This window comes from Hylobates moloch, unplaced genomic scaffold, assembly GCF_009828535.3.
Source record: "Hylobates moloch isolate HMO894 unplaced genomic scaffold, HMol_V3 SCAFFOLD_13, whole genome shotgun sequence".
NCBI lineage: Eukaryota > Metazoa > Chordata > Mammalia > Primates > Hylobatidae > Hylobates > Hylobates moloch.
The window spans coordinates 25,784,632-25,801,985 of record NW_026652288.1 but is presented as its reverse complement, the minus strand read 5'-3'; the positions used below and the strand labels follow the sequence as shown (position 1 = coordinate 25,801,985).

The window sequence follows — 17,354 nt, the reverse complement described above, 5'->3', positions numbered from 1 at the left end:
AAAAAAAAAAAAAAAAAAAAAGAACATCTTTTTATATCTATTAGAGAAATAATCTGAGACTTGGGTTTCCTAAGGATTTGTCCTTCCTAAGCTAAGTTATTTGGTCTAAAGTACCTTTCTCTAAATATCCCTATAGCCAATGTAGTTATGTTCCCCAGCTACCCAAAGTAAATTAACATATATGATCTGTCTTAAATTGGAATCCATTGCACTTTTTGTATCAGTCCCATCCTTATCTGGGTAACTTCTCATCTCCTCAGGTCTCAGTTTATAAGTCGCTCCTCTCACCTCCCAGGCTATGTTAGGTACTTGTTTTATTTATATGTTAACAACTTTGTACGTCGTAACTCTTTTGGTTTTTTTGTTTGTTTTTTTTTGTTTTGTTTTGGAGTGCAGTGGCACGATCTCGGCTCACTGCAAGCTCCACCTCCTGGGTTCACACCATTCTCCTGCCTCAGCCTCCAGAGTAGCTGGGACTACAGGCACCCGCCACCACGCCTGGCTAATCTTTTTTCTTATTTTAATAGAGATGGGGTTTCACCGTGTTAGCCAGGATGGTCTCAATCTCCTGACCTCATGATCTGCCAGCCTCGGCCTCCCAAAGTGCTGGGATTACAAGCATGAGCCCCCGTGCCCGACCCTTCCCAACTCTTAACACTAAGTAGGGGATCATTTATGTTGTTCACACTGCATCCGCAGCCTAGTTCAAAAACACTGATCCCAAGAGTTGTCCCTTGATGTAAAGTTTCACCTCAACAAGTTTCAAAACCTTCATATTATAACTCCCCCTCTTGGACATTCGCAACACACTAAAGCATATAAAAATTGAATAATAAAAATACCTATTTAATGTATTTGTCCACAGAATGTCGTATGCCAAGTAATACTACTAAAAAGTAGAACATGCTTCAGGAAACACAGATTTAAGAGTATATAAATTCTTCTTATCTCTATTCCAAGGAAGAGAAAACTTGTATTTGTCTCCTTTTGCTAAAGAAATACAAAGAGTGGCACAGTGGCACACGCCCGAAGTCCAGCTAACTCAGGTGGCTTAGACGGAAAGACTGCTTGAGGCCAGGAATTTGAGACAAGCCTCCTGGGCAACATAGCAAGACCCTCTCTCTTAAAAAAAAAAAAAAAGGCCGGGTGCGGTGGCTCACGCCTGTAATCCCAGCACTTTGGGAGGCCAAGGCGGGCGGATCATGAGGTCAGGACATCAAGACCATCCGGGCTAACATGGTAAAACCCCGTCTCTACTAAAAATACAAAAAATTAGCCGGGTGCAGTGGCAGACGCCTGTAGTCCCAGTTACTCGGGAGGCTGAGGCAGGAGAATGGCGTGAACCCAGGAGGCAGAGCTTGCAGTGAGCTGAGATAGCGCCACTACACTCCGGCCTGGATGAAAGAGCAAGACTGCGTCTCAAAAAAAAAAAAAAAAGACAGAAAGAAAAGAAATACAGTCTCCATGGGGAATGGCTGATTGGTTCCAGGACCCTACTTCCTTTATCAAAATCCACGCATACTCAAGTCCTGCAGCCAGCCCTGTGAAACAGACACACACAAAGAAGGCCCCACACCACCCTATATTATATGTGAGTGTCAAAATTCGTATTTTCAATCTGCCTTTAGTTGAAAAAAATGTATATTAAGTGGACCTGTGAGTCAGGCATGGTGGCACATGCCTGTAGTCCTAGCTACCAGGAAGGCTGAGATGGGAGAATTACTGGAGCTCAGCTTTTTTTTTTTTTTTTTTTTTTTTTTTGAGAAGGAGTCTCGCTCTTTCACCCAGGCTGGAGTGCAGTGGCGCGATCTCGGCTCACTGCAAGCTCCGCCCCCCAGGGTTCACGCCATTCTCCTGCCTCAGCCTCACGCGTAGCTGGGACTACAGGCGCCCGCCACCTCGCCTGGCTAATTTTTTGTATTTTTAGTAGAGACGGGGTTTCACCGTGTTAGCCAGGATGGTCTCGATCTCCTGACCTCGTGATCCGCCCGCCTCGGCCTCCCAAAGTGCTGGGATTACAGGCGTGAGCCACCGCGCCCGCCCGGCAGAGCTCAGGGTTTTAAGACCAGCCTGGGCAACGTGGTGAGACACCTATCTCAAAAATATTTTTTAATTAAAAAATATTAACAACTGGAAGGGCGCAGTGGCTCATGCCTGTAATCCTAGCACTTTGGGAGGCCAAGACAGGTAGATCACGAAGTCAGGAGTTCAAGACCAGACCAGCCTGACCAAGATGGTGAAACCCTGTCTCTACTAAAAAATACAAAAAAAAATTAGCCGGGCGTGGCGGCATGCACCTGTAGTCCCAGCTACTCAGGAGGCTGAGGCAGAAGAATCACTTAAACCAGGGAGGTGGAGATTGCAGTGAGCCAAGATGGCGCCACTGCACTCCAGCCTGGGCGACAGAGCAAAACTCCGTCTCAAAAAAAAAAATAGTAATAACAACTCTACCTGTGTAGTTCAAACCCGCATTGTTCAAGGGTCAACTGTAATTGTAAGGAAAGGTATTAAAGCTCAATTCAGTTTTTAAAAAGTAACAGTTTTGAGTTTATAATTTACATATCATAAAATTCACCCTGTAAAAATATACAATTCAGTGTTTTTCAGTTATTTACGAGACAGTTCAACTATCACCACTACTAACTTTAGAATATTTTTATCACTCCCCTATAAACCTGTACTCATAGCAATCACTCTTTTCTCTCCAAACATAACCCCCAGCACCTGGCAATCATGAATCTACTTTCTTTCTCTATGTTTTTGTCAATTTGGGGCATTTTATTTAAAGGGAATCATGTAAGGCCTTTTATCTCTGGCTTCTTGCATAAGGTTTTCAAGGTTCACCCACACTGTACCACGTATCAGTACTTCATGCCTTTTAATGGCAGAGTGATACTCCATTATATGAATATACACATTTTATTTATCCATTCATCAGTTGGTGGATGTTTGGGTTGTTTCTATTTTTTTGGCTATTGTGAATAATGCTGCTATAAATACTTGTGTACACCTTTTGTGGATATGTATTGTTAATTCTCTTGGGTAAATACCTAGGAGTAGAACTGTTGGTCATAAGGTAACTGTATGTTTAACCATTTTGAGAACTGCCAAAATATCTTCCAAACCAGCTGCATCATTCTACAATTCTACCAGCAATATATGAGGGTTATAATTTCTCTACATCTTTGTGAACACTTGTTAAGAGTCTGTCCTCTTTTCTTCCATTCTGTGGGTTGGCTTTTTACTTTCTAAATGGTAGAACCTTCAAAGCACAAAGGTTTTAAATTTGATGTAGCCCAATTTATCCATTTCTTTTCTTTTGCCGCTTCATGGCTTTAGATCTTACGTGTAGGTCCATCATCCTTTTTGTTTTTTTTTTTTTCTTTTTTTAAGACTGAGTCTCACTCTGTTGCCCAGGCTGGAGTGTAGTAATGCAATCATCGTTCACTGCAGCCTCGACCTCCTGGGCTCAAGTGATCCCACCTCAGCCTCCCAGATAGCTGGAACTACAGGTGCATGCCACCAACCCTAACTAATTTTTTTTTTTTTTTTTGTATATTTTTGTAGAGATGGGGTTTCACCATGTTGCCCAGGCTGGTCTCAAACTCCTGGGCTCCAGCGACCTACCCACCTTGGCCTCCCAAAGTGTCGGGATTACAGGTGGGGGCCACCATACCCAACCTTCATGATCCATTTTGAGTTAACTTTTCTGTATGGTATGAAGTAAGTGTCTAACTTTCATTCTTCCACACGAGGATAGCCAGTTTTCCCAGCACCATTTGTTGGAAAGACTATTCTTTTGCCCACTGAATTGTCTAGCCATCTTGTTAAAACTCAACTGACCATATACGTAAGAGTTTATTTTTAGACTCTCAATACTATTCAATTAATCTTTATGACTATCCTTATGTCAGTATCACAATGTTTTGATTATTGTGGCTTTGCGGTTAAGTTTTAAAACCAGAAAGCGTAAGTCTTACAACTTTGTACTTCCTTTTCAAGATTATTTTGGCTACTCTGGGTCCCTTGCCTGTCTATATTAGTTTTAGGGTCAATCTGTCAATTTCCACGAGGGGAATTTTTAAAAAAGCAATTGGGATTTTGATAGGGATTGCACTATATCTGTAGATCACTTTGGGTAGTAATGCCATCTTAATATTGTCTTCCAATTCACAAATACTGGCTAATTATTTAGATCTTTAATTTCTTTCAACAATATTTTGTGGTTTTCTGTGTACAAGTCTTACACTCTTTTGGTTAAATTTACTCCTAAGTATTTTTTCCCTTTTGGTATTATTACAAATGGAATTTTATTCTCAATGTAATTTTTAGGTTATTGCTAGTGTACAGAAATAAAGCTGATTTTTGTATGTTGATCTCATTTCTTGTAACCTTGCTGAACTTGTTTATTAGTTCTAAGAGATTTCTGGATATATGTTTGTGGGTTCTTAAGGATTTTCTATATAAAATATTCTACTATTTATAAATAGTTGTTTCACTCTGGATGGCTCTTTTTTTTTTTTTTTTTTTTAGCTCTGGCTGGAATCTCAGCATAATGTTGAACAGAAGTGGCCAGAGCAGATATTCTTGCCATGTTCTTGATTCTTGATGTTAGGGGACAGGTATGATAATAGCTGTGGTATTTTTATAGATGTCACTTACAGGATTAAGGAAGTTCTTTGCTATTCCTAGTTTGTTGACTTTTTTTTTGAGACAGAGTCTTGCTCTGTCACCCAGGCTGGAGCGCAATGGCATGATCTCGGCTTACTGCAACCTCCACCTCCTGGGTTCAAGCGATTCTCCTGCCTCAGCCTTCCGAGTAGCTGGGGTTACAGGTGTTTGCCATCACACCTGGCTGATTTTTGTATTTTTAGTAGAGATGAGGTTTCACCATGTTGGCCAGGCTGGTCTCGAACTCCTGACCTCAGGTGATCCACTCACCTCGGCCTCCCAAAGTGCTGGGATTTACTGGTGTGAGCCACTGCACCCGGCCGACTGTTTTAATCATAAAAGAATGTTGGATTTTGTCAAATGTTTTTTCTGTGTGAACTGAGATAACTGTATGGTTTTGTCCTTTATTAATATGGCATATTACATTGACAGGTTCTGACCCTTGCATTCCTGGGTTAAGTTCCTCTTGATTATGTTATATAATCCTTTAATACATCAGAGACACAAGATTTTCTTTTTCTTTCTTTTTGAGACGGAGTTGCACTCTGCTGCCCAGGATGGAGTACAGTGGTGCAATCTTGGCTCACCGCAGCCTCCTCCACCTCCTGGGTTCAAGTGATTCTCCTGCCTCGGCCTCCTGAGTAGCTGAGACTACAGGTGCCCACCATCACACCCAGCTAATTTTTTGTGTTTTTCATAGAGACAGGGATTCACCATGTCGACCAGACTGGTTTGGAACTCCTGACTTCAGGTGATCTGCCTGCCTCTGCCTCCCAAAGTGCTGGGATTACAGGCATGAGCCACTACGCCTGGCCAAGATTTTCTTTTTAAATAACTTTACTTCTTTTCTTTTTCAGAGACAGAGACTCACTCTGTCACCCAGGCTGAAGCACAGTGGTATGATAATAGCTCACTGCAGCCTTGAATTCTTGGGCTCAAGCAATCTTTCTGCCTCAGCCTCCCAAGTAACTGGGACCACAGGTGTGCACCACTACACCCACAATTTTCCTTTTTTATACCTAGGTTTTATGTTTCTCAGTTTATCTTGGGAAACAAACCATCCAGTCTACCATGTCAGATGTTTAAGTCTGTGGTGTAATAAAAACATATATTAGGTCTTTGTTCCCAGTTCCTGTCACTGACCTCCCAATTTCCTGAGTGACAGGGTTGCCTTTTGTTATTCATAACAAGATTCTTTTGACTATAATGAGTTTATGCTAATGAGGTGACTGATGACAAGGCTCCTATCTAGCTTCAGAATGGAGGCTGGTCTCCAGAGGAACCAACCAAGTGATAAGAGGATTGGAACTTTCAGTCCCACTTCCTGACCTCCTAGGAGGGGAAGGGAGACAGACATTACACTCAATCACCAGAAGTCAATGATTTAATCAATTATGCCTAAGTGATGGAACTTCAATTCAAAAATCTGAAAAACTGAGGGTAAGGAATATTCCAATTTGGTGAACACATCAAGGTGCTGGGAGAGGTGGCATATCCGGAGACGGTATGGAAGCTCTGGAGCCCTGCCCCCACTCCCCGCATATGCCTCTCTTCCATTTGGCTGTTCCTGAATTGTATACTTTATAATAAAACTGTAATCCTAAGTATAGCATTTTCCTAAGTTCTATGACTCACTCTAGCAAATGATCACATGGAGTGGCATTGCTGGCATCCCCAAAATCTATAGCCAGCTTGGACAGAAGACAGAAATGTGGGTAAGCCTGGGGACCCAGGACTTGCAAATGGTGTCTCAAGTGAGGGCAATTTTGTAGGAATGAGTCCTTAAACTTGTGGAGTCTGATACTAATTCAGGGTAGTCAGTGTCAGAATAGGATTGAATAGCAGGACACCAGTTCATGTGGTAGAATCAGAGAATTGGTGGTTGCTGGAAACGCACTGCAAAATCTCTAAACTGCTCTTACTACAGACTACTTACCTGAAAAATAAAATAAGGAAATCAAAATAAAGCTTTTTTGTTTTAAGATTTGTGTATTTTTTTTTTTTTTTGAGACGGAGTTTCGCCCTCGTTGCCCAGGCTGGAGTACAATGGTGTGTGATCTCAGCTCACTGCAACCTCCACCTCCTGGGTTCAAGCGATTCTCCTGCCTCAGCCTCCCAAGTAGCTGGTATTACAGGCATGTGCCACCACACCCAGCTAAGTTTGTATTTTTAGTAGAGACGGGGTTTCTCCATGTTGCTCGGCTGGTCTCGAACTCCTGACCTCAGGTGATCCACCCGCCTCGGCCTCCCAGAGTGCTGGGATTACAAGCGTGAGCCACCGCACCCAGCCAAGATCCGTGTAACTTTAAATAATTATTAAAAAATAATAAGCTTCTCCCAAAGATTTATTGTAGCAACAAAAAAGTGGTAATGAGCCCTTAGGATTCCTACCATTAGGGGTATTATCTTGGGTCTAATATTGGCTTAAGACTTGGTCTTTGTGTATCTGGCCAAAATTTGCTTCAAAGAGTTACTCTTAACAAAACTCAAAGCCTAGAAGGTAGCAATAAGGCATGAAAAACAACTCTTAACAAGAAGCCACCTATGCTGTAGCAAAGAAACAGACATGCTTTGATACATAATTTTAACTTATAAAAAGTAACATCAGGCTGGATGTGGTGGCTCACACCTGCAATCCTAGCACTTCAGGAGGCCAAGGTGGGCAAGATCACTTGAGGCCAGAAGTTCAAGACCAGCCTGGCCAACATGGTGAGACCCCGTCTCTACTACAGATACAAAAATTAGCAGGGTGTGGTGGTGCACACCTGTAATTCCAGCTACTCAAGACACTGAGACACTAGAATCACTTGAACCCAGAAAGCAGAGATTGCAGTGAGCCAAGATCGTGCCACTGCACTCCAGCCTGGGTGATGAAGTGAGACTCTATCTCAAAAAAACCCAAAATACAGAAAAAAACCAACATTTTCACATGCAATGCAACTATTTTCTTAGTTAGGTTTTTACTATATTAGTATTCCATATATTTCAAAACGCGCAGAAGCAATATTATATTTCTATAACATGAAAAATAAAGTTTTAAAAAATTACTACTGGACATTTCATTCATTCATTCAATAAAAATTTATTAAGAAAAAATTCATTTCCAGAAAGTCATTGTAAAACCACTGATAGCTTCTATTTGGGGTCACCCGTAAGATGGCTACACAGAGTTTTGGAGTAATTTACTAATTGTCTTGAATGGGGCTCTAGATAGACTGTCCAAAAACTTAAGAAAAAGTTAGCAAATAACAACATTAACTTTTTTTTTTTTGGAGACGGAGTCTTGCTCTGTTGCCCAGGCTGGAGTGCAGTGGCGCAATCTTGGCTCATTGCAACCTCTACCTCCCAGGTTCAAGAGATTCTCCTGCCTTGGACTCTCGAGTAGCTGGGACGACAGGTGCACGTCACCATGCCCAGCTAATTTGTAATTTTTAGTAGTGACGGGGTTTCACCATGTTGGCCACGCTGGTCTTGAGCTCCTGACCTCAGGTGATCCTCCCGCCTCAGCCTCCCAAAGTGCTGGGATTACAGGCATGAGCCACCATGCCCAGCCAACATTAACTTTTAGAAAATAGAAATACTTCAATAATAATGACTTCAACAGTACATTATATCTTGAAGATCACTTGGAATATTTATTCTTCCTAACCAAGCACACAAATGTGTGTTCATGAAGGGTTTATACAAGTTCTAGGTCTTACCTCATCTATGTTTCTAAGCCATTTGCTGATGTTTTCAAAACTTTTACCATTGGTGATGTCATATACTAGCATGATACCCATTGCGCCTCTGTAGTAGGAGGTTGTGATGGTGTGAAATCGCTCCTGGCCTGCTGTATCCCTGAAATAAACAGCCAATAATTTCTATTAAGCATTTTGATATTACTACATTTCACATAAAGGACAAAACAAGAATAGTTTTTCCTAAGTATATATAAAAACTTTTTAGTTGAAGGAAATTAATCACCTACCCATGCTGGAAGAAAATCTGAAAGGGAAAACAGTAGGAAGTGACACATAAAATCAAGGTTATTGAATAAGCACTAGCAAACACCATAAAAACTCTTAACATTTCATTTTATTTAATAATTTAGTTCCATAATGTAACACAAAAGCAGGTAGGATTTTTTAGAACATTAGAGAACTATACCACAGTACAGTCACATTTACATTTAGAATCATTAACCAAAAGTTGTAAAGATAACCTCACTTATAAATAATAAGACAGAAATGTAAATAGTAGTATTTTCCATTATTTAATGCTTAAAGCCAAAGGTGTGAGATGTATTTTGCTCCTGTAACTATGCCCTCTCATTTGTATCATCATTTTGCTCTTTTATGGATCATCTCATCAGCTTACAAACATGTTTTAGTATCTTTTTTAAAAAAGCAAAAATAAGGTCGGGTGCAGTGGCTCACACCTGTAATCCCAGCACTTCGGGAGGCTGAGGCGTGTAGATCACTTAAGGTCAGGAGTTCAAGACACCTGGCCAACATGGTGAAACCACATCTCTACTAAAAATACAAAAATTGGCCATGCGTGATGGCACATGCCTGTAATCCCACCTGCTCGGGAGGCTGAGGTAAGAGAACTGCTTGAACCTGGGAGGCACAGGTTGCAGTGAGCCGAGATGGTGCCACTGCACTCCAGCTTGGGTGACAGAGTGAGACTCCGTCTCAAAATAAATAAATAAAAATAAAGCAAAAAACCCCAATCTCAACCCTACATCTCTCCAACTATCCCTGCTCCTCTTTAGAGTTAATATTTTTTTAAACTTTTATTTTGAAATAATTACAGCCTTACAGGAAGTTACAAAACTGTGCAGAGAGGTCCTGGGTACCTTTCACCCAGCTTTTCCTAATGATAATATCTTATATTACTGCAGCATAATAGCAAAACCAGAAAACAGACATTGGATACAGTCTACAGACCTTATTAAGATTTCAGGGTTTTTTTTTACATGCACTTATTTGTGTATGTGTGTATATATAGTTCTCTACAATTTATTATATGTACAGATTTGTGTAACTACCACAAGATAAAGAACTATTACATCACCTCTTTACTCCCCATAGTCCCTAAACTCTGATCAATAATCTGTTTTCTATGTTTATATTTTTTTCATTTCCAGAATGTTATGTAATTGGAATCATGTAGTATGCTACCTTTTGAAATTGGCATTTAACACTTCTTTCACCATAACGCTCTTGAAGTCCTCTCCAAGTTTTTGTACATAATCCTGGTCTGTCCCATTTCATTGCTGAGTAGCATTCTATGGTATGTCTGTATCACAATTTGTTTAATCATTCACCCATGGAAGGACATTCAGGGTTGTTTCCAGTTTTTGGCTATAACGAAGTTCGAAGAATATTCATTTACAGGTTTCTATGTGGACATATCTTTTCATTTCTTTGAAATAAATGCCCAGGAATGTTATTTATGGATAATATAGTAAGTGTATAACGATAAGATACTGGCAAACTTTTTCCAGAGTGGCTCTATCACTTGACATTTGCACTAGCAACATATAAAAGATCCAGTTTCTCTGCATCCTCACCAGCATTTGATGCTGTCACTATTTTTTATTTCTGTAGTTCTAAGAGGGCATATAACAATATTTCATCATCACATTAATCTGTATTTCTCTGTGGCTAAGATGGTGAACATTTTTTCATGTGTTTATTTGCCATCCACACATCCTCTTTGGTGAAATGTCTATTTTTTTTTTTTTTTTTTTCCATTTTTTTATTGGTTTGTTTTTTTTTTTTTTTTTTTTTTTTTTTTTTTTTTTTTTTTTTTTTTTTTGAGATGGAGTTTCGATCTTGCTGCCCAGGCTGGAGTGCAATGGCACAGTCTCGGCTCACTGCAACCTCTGCCTCCTGGGTTCAAGTGATTCTCCTGCCTCAGCCTCCCAAGTAGCTGGGATTACAGGCGCCCACCACCACGCCCAGCCAACTGTTGTATTTTTAGTAGAGATGGGGTTTCACCATGTTGTCCAGGCTCGTCTCGAACTCCTGACCTCAGGTGATCAGCCCGCCTTGGCCTCCCAAAGTGCTGGGATTACAGGCGTGAGCCACTGCGGCTGGCCTGGATTGTCAGTTTTTTGTCTTTTTACTGTTGACTTTTGAAAGTTCTTTTTATACAGAAGTCCTTTGTCAGATACACTGGCTTGTAAATATTTTCTCCAAGTCTGTAGCTAGTCTTTTCATTCCCTTGACAGGGTATTTTGTAGAGAGGAAGCTTTTAATTTTGTGAAAGTCTAATTAAGTTACTGATTGTTTTTTTCTTTTACAGATCATGTGTTTAGTGTTATGTCTAAGAATTCTTCACCTAGTCTTGTTTTTTTTTTTTTGGAAACAGGGTGTCGCTCTGTCTCCCAGGCTGGAGTGTAGTGGCATGATCTCGGCTCACTGCAACCTCCACCTCCCAGGTTCAAGAGATTCTCCTGCCTCAGCCTCTGGAATAGCTCAGATTACAGGCACGTGCCACCACGTCCAGCTAATTTTTATATTTTTAGTAGAGATGGGGTTTCACCATGTTGGCCAGGCTGGTCTCGAACTCCTGGCCTCAGATGATCTGCCCGCTTCAGCCTCCCAAAGTGCTGGGGTTATGGGCGTGAGCCACCGCACCCGGCCTCTTCACGTAGTCTTACGTTCCAAAGATTTTCTCCTGTATTTTCTTCTAAAAGCCTTATGAGTTTTTTTCTTTTTTTGAGACAGTCTTGCTCTGTCGCCCAGGCTGGAGTGCAGTGGTGTGATCTCGGCTCATTGCAACCTCTGCCTTGCGAGTTCAACAGATTCTCCGGCCTCAGCCTCCCGAAGAGCTGGGACTATAGGCGTGCACCACCACACTGGACAATTTTTGTATTTCTAGTACAGACAGGGTTTCGCCATGTTGGCCAGGCTGATCTCAAACTCCTGACCTCAGATGATCCACCTGCCTCAGCCTCTGAAAGTGCTGGGGTTGTAGGCGTGAGCCACCGTGCCTGGCCACCTTATGGTTTTATTAAACCGATGGTACATTTTGAGTTAATTTCAAATAGGACATTTCTATGAATGTCCTATGGCTCAAGCACCATTTGCTGGAAATGTCGAAGTAATAACCTTCCTCCATTGAATTGCTTTTGTACCTTTGTCAAAAATCTGCAGGCCACACCACAGTTCAATCTGTGTCTGGGTTCTTTATTCTGTTGCAATCTCCTATGTGTCTAGGCCTCCTCCATTACCATTGGATTACTGTGGCTAAATAAAAAGTTTTACAACCAGGTAGATTGATTCTTCCCACTTATTTTACTTTGTCAAAATTGTTTTAGCTATCCTAGCCTTCCCATATAAATACTAGGATAAGCTTGTCTATATTTACATAAAAATTTTCCCAGCAAATTTCTTTAAATAGAGTTTTCTCTAGTTGCTGTTTTCCCACTTTCAGTCCTTAACTGATTCTAATAGGATTGCTATTACTGATTACTCTACCAAAACTCCTTTTCAGAAGGTCTCAAATAACCTGGATGCCAAATCCAATAGCTATTTCCTTTTCATATATCATCCACCTCTTAATGACAGGGATATGGTTTTTTTTTTGTTTTGTTTTGTTTTTTTGAGACGGAGTCTCGCTCTGTCACCCAGGCTGGAGTGCAGTGGCGCGATCTCGGCTCACTGCAAGCTCCGCCTCCCGGATTCATGCCATTCTCCTGCCTCAGCCTCTCCGAGTAGCTGGGACAACAGGCGCCCGCGACCATGCCCGGCTAATTTTTTGTATTTTTAGTAGAGACGGGGTTTCACCGTGGTCTCGATCTCCTGACCTCGTGATCCGCCCGCCTCGGCCTCCCAAAGTGCTGGGATTACAAGCGTGAGCCACCGTGCCCAGCCGACAGGGATATGTTCTGAGAAATGCATCATTAGACTATGTCATCATTGTGCACACATCATAGAGTGTACTTATACAAACCTAAATGATTAGAGCCTACAACACACCTGCACTATGTGGTATAGCATATTGCTCCCAGGCTACAAACCTGTAGAGTATGTGACTACACTGAATACAGTAGACAACTGTAACACAATAAGTATTTGTGTATCTAAATATGTCTAAACATAGAAAAGGTACAGTAAAAATGTATTACAATATTGATAGGACAACCATTGTGTATGCAGTCACTGACTAAAATATCATTATGCACTGCATGACTGCATCTTAATCACTAAGTAGGATTCTACACAGTTGACTGCATTCTCTTTTTTCTTTTTTTTTTTTTCTGAGACAGAGTCTCACAGAGTGCAGTGGCACAATCTCGGCATACTGCATCCTCCACCTCCCGGGTTCAAGTGATTCGCCTGCCTCATCCTCCCAACTAGCTGGGATTACAGGTGTGTGCCACCACGCTCAGCTAATTTTAATATTTTTAGTAGAGATGGGGTTTCACTGTGTTGGCCAGGCTGGTCTCAAACTCCTGACCTCAGGTGATCCGCCTGCCTCGGCCTCCCAAAGTGCTGAGATTACAGGTGTGAGCCATTGCACCCAGCCGACTGCATTCTCTTCTTGTAACACTTCATTCTCATGACTCCTTGGATAAGTTTCTGGTCTTCATTCTAAGTCACTGGCTGCTTGTTCACAATACCTTTTGTTGGCATTCTAAGATTCAGAGATGATGGACTGCCGTTCTCCACACATCAGCCAGAGTGATCTTCTTTAAACGTATGTTTGATCATATTATTCTGCTTAAAATTTCTAATATTGTCATTGGGGGAAAAAAACAGGCTTTCCAACAAATGGTACTGGAACAACTGAATATATCCATGCAAAAGAAGGAAGTTGGACCTCTACCCCATAACATATATAAAAATTACCTCAAAACAGCAGGGCGCGGTGGCTCATGCCTGTAATCCCAGGACTTTGGGAGGCTGAGGCGGGTGGATCATGAGGTCAGGAGATTGAGATCATCCTGGCTAATACAGTGAAACCCCATCTCTAATAAAAATACAAAAAATTAGCCAGGCATGGTGGCGGGCGCCTGTAGTCCCAGCTACTCAGGAGGCTGAGGCAGGAGAATGGCATGAACCTGGGAGGCGGAGCTTGCAGTGAGCCGAGATAGCGCCACTGCACTTCAGCCTGGGCGACAGAGCAAGACTCCATCTCAAAAAAAAAAAAAAAAAAAATTTCCTCAAAACAGATCAAGACCTAAATCCAGGAGCTGAACTATAAAAACTCTTAGAAGAAACTATAGGGTTCATCTTCAAATCTTGGATTTGACAACTGTTTCTTAAATATGTCACCAAAGCATAAACAACAAAAGAAAAAACAGGTAAATGAGACAAGTAAATTAAAAACTTGTATTTCAGTGAACAATACAAGGTGAAAAGACAACCCACAGACTGGAAGAAACTATTTGCGAACTTGTGTATCTGATATGGGACTTGTCTGTGCAGAATACACAAAGAACTTACAACTCAACAATAAAAGGACAAATGACCAAACTTAAAAATCAGCAAAAGATCTAAACAGGCATTTATCCAAGAAAGATACACAAATGGCCAATAAACACTTAAGATGCTCAACATCCTTAGTCATTAGTGAAATGCAAATAAAAACCACAATGAGATACCAACCTAGCTCCCCACCACCACAGGATGGCTATAACCCAAACGACAATAATATACGTTAGTGAGGATGTAGAGAAATTGGGACCCTCATACCCTGTTGGTGACAATGTAAAATGATGCAGCCATGTTAGAAAACAGTCAGGCAGTTCCTCAAAATGTTCAACATGGAGCTACCATATGATCCAACAATTCTAGGTATATAACCAAAAGAAATGAAAACTTGTATGTCCACACAAAAACGTAGACGTGAATGTTCACAGCAACATTATTCATAATAGCCAAAAAGTAGAAACAACTGAAAGGTCCATTACTAATGAACGGATAAATAAAATGTGGTATATCCATACAATGGAGTATTATTCAGCCATCAAAAAAGAAATGATTCACGTACAACACAGACAGACCCTGATAACCTCATGCTAAGTGAAAGAAACTAGTCACAAAAGACCATATATTATATGATTCCATCTATTTGAAAAGTCCACATAAAGAAATTTTATACAGACAAAGTTGATCAGTGGTTTCCCTGGCGAGGGGATTGGGAGGATGAAGAGTGACAGGTACGGGGTTTCCTTGTAGGGGAGATAAAAATGTTCTAAAATGGTAATGATGGTTGTGCAAATTTGTACCTATACTAAAAACTATTAAATTGTTTTAAATGGGTATATAGTATGGTATGTGAATTATGTATAAAAAAAGTCATTACAAAACAAACCAAAAATATGACTAGGCTTTCCAAAAAAATAAAAGTAAAAACAGAAAACTTCCAATAAAAACTCATTATAACCAGAATCAATTCCAAATTCTTTATTCTGGGGATTACAAAGCCTCACAGTAGTTTAAACCTTTCTCCAGCCCCTCTCATTTTGAGGTACTCTTTTCCCTAATCACTAGAAACCATTTTTAAATTCGTTAAGTTTGTTCCTACTAAGAGCTTCTGCAAGATCTGTTCCCACTACCTGCATATGACTGGATTCTCAATCTTTTCATATCTTAAATGCACTTAGCATGTTCACATATCTGCCATCTATTCATTTATCCATCAATCCAAATATTAACTGAATGTCTACTATAGGTTGGGCATTATGCAAGAATATACACAGAACACGGGTTTGGGGTCAGGCTTAAGTTTATCCTCAGGTTCTACCCCTCCCAGCTTAGTGACCTTGAATGTACTTAACTTCCTTGGACCTTTGTAGTAGTTGTTGTTGTTTTCACTTATAAACAATAAGGAGGATAACGAACAATAAGAAATATTTTCCATAAAAATACGCAAAGCTGCAATAATGTCACCATGAGACTCAAAATTTCATTCTATGTTTTTAAGATGTCCTAACAATGCTCTACGTCAAGACCATCTTTGCAGATAGATGCTCTATGGTATTAAGAGCTCTCAAGATAATATTTATATCTGTGCTTATGCAGTACTCAAAGCTCCTTCACAAGGAAAACCCTGGCTTTGCCTGTAGCCTATTTTTATATAAGTAAAATAAAATGGTTTTTAGCTAAGTGAAAGACTTGGACTTTTTAATCTTCAGAAAATCACAGCCTGGCCAGGCATGGTGGCTCACGCCTGTAATCCCAGCACTTTGGTGAGGCCAAGGCGGGCAGATCACGAGGTCAGGAGATCGAGACCATCCTGGCTAACACGGTGAAACCCCCATCTCTACTAAAAATACAAAAAATTAGCCGGGTGTGATGACAGGCACCTGTAGTCCCAGCTACTCGGGAGGCTGAGGCAGGAGAATGGCATGAACTCGAGAGGCAGAGCTTGCAGTGAGCCGAGATAGCGCCACTGCACTCCAGCCTGGGTGACAGAGCAAGACTCTGTCTCAAAAAAGAAAAAGAAAAAGAAAAAAAAAATTACAGTCCTGTCACTTGCTCATTTCATCTCAAAGTATACAGATCTGCCCTTGAAAATAAGATAATATCCCATTCTTTCATTCTACCAGTATTATTAAGTACTACACACTAGACATTATTCCAGGCACAAAAGATAAAGCTGTAAATGAAATAAAAATTCCTGCCTTAACAAAGTTTATATTCTATTGAAGATGGACAACACATAAAACATTATGGAATGTCAGAGGATTGTCAAGTGTTAAGGAAACAAAAAGCAGAGCAAGAAAAGAGATTAAGCCTTCTCAGAGAAAATACCAAATGACAGATCCTGCCACTACTATGGGAGGGCCTGAAGGCGTCAGGGGCCCTGGACTGGGAGGCTTCTGGAGTGGTGACTGGGCCAGGGTTGCCACTGAGGCCTAGGAGCTCAAGGAGGCAAGGACAAGGACAAGGAATAGCTCCCTGTCACCAAGGTGGGTCACCTGTTCAAAGACATGACAATCAAGTTCCTGGAGGAAATCTCTCTCTTCTCCCCGCCCATCAAAGAGTCTGAGATTGTTCACTTTTTCCTAAGGATGTCCTCAAAGATGAGGTTTTGAAGATTATGCCCATGCAAAAAGAGACCTGTGCTGGCCAGTGGACCAGGTTCAAGGGATTTGTCACAGTCAGGGACAAGAGTCACATCAGTCTGTGTGTTAGGTGTTCCAAGGAAGTAGTCCCTGCCATCTGCAGGGCCACCATACACTGGCCAACCTCTCCATTTCCCATGTGCAGTGAAGCTACCTGGGGAACAAGATCAGTAAGACCCACAGTCCCTTGCAAGGTAACCACTGCAGCTCTGTGCTGCCGGCCTCATCCCAGTCCCTAGAAGCAGTGTCCGTCCCTGTGCCCAAAAGCTGCTGCTGATGGCCCCTATCAATGACTGCCACACCTCCACCAGGAGCTACACTGCTACCCTAGGCACCTTTGCCAAGGTCACCTTTAATGCTATCTTCAAGACCTACAGCTATCTCATCCCCAACACCTCAAGAAAGACAACATGTTCAATGAGTCTCCCTATCAGGAATTCACTGACCATCTTGTAAGACCCACACCGGAGTCTCCATGAAGAAGACCCAGGCTCCAGCTGTGGCTGCTATGTAGTGCTTTTATACAAGAAAAATATAGTGAATTAATTAGGACTCTGAAAAGGGAGAGGGTCCAGCCTGAGCAACATGGTAAAAAGTATAGTAAGATCTAGAC

At 41.2% G+C, this 17,354-nt stretch overlaps 1 protein-coding gene across 1 annotated transcript in view; it reads right to left on the bottom strand.

Moving 5' to 3' along the window:
* Positions 1–17,354, bottom strand: part of RAB10 (RAB10, member RAS oncogene family) — a 96,188-nt gene that overhangs the window by 19,984 nt on the left and 58,850 nt on the right. Inside the window, exon 3 of the mRNA XM_032172453.2 lies at positions 8,373–8,511. Within this exon, the coding sequence (XP_032028344.1) occupies positions 8,373–8,511 (139 nt within the window). The remainder of the gene's footprint in view (positions 1–8,372; positions 8,512–17,354) is intronic.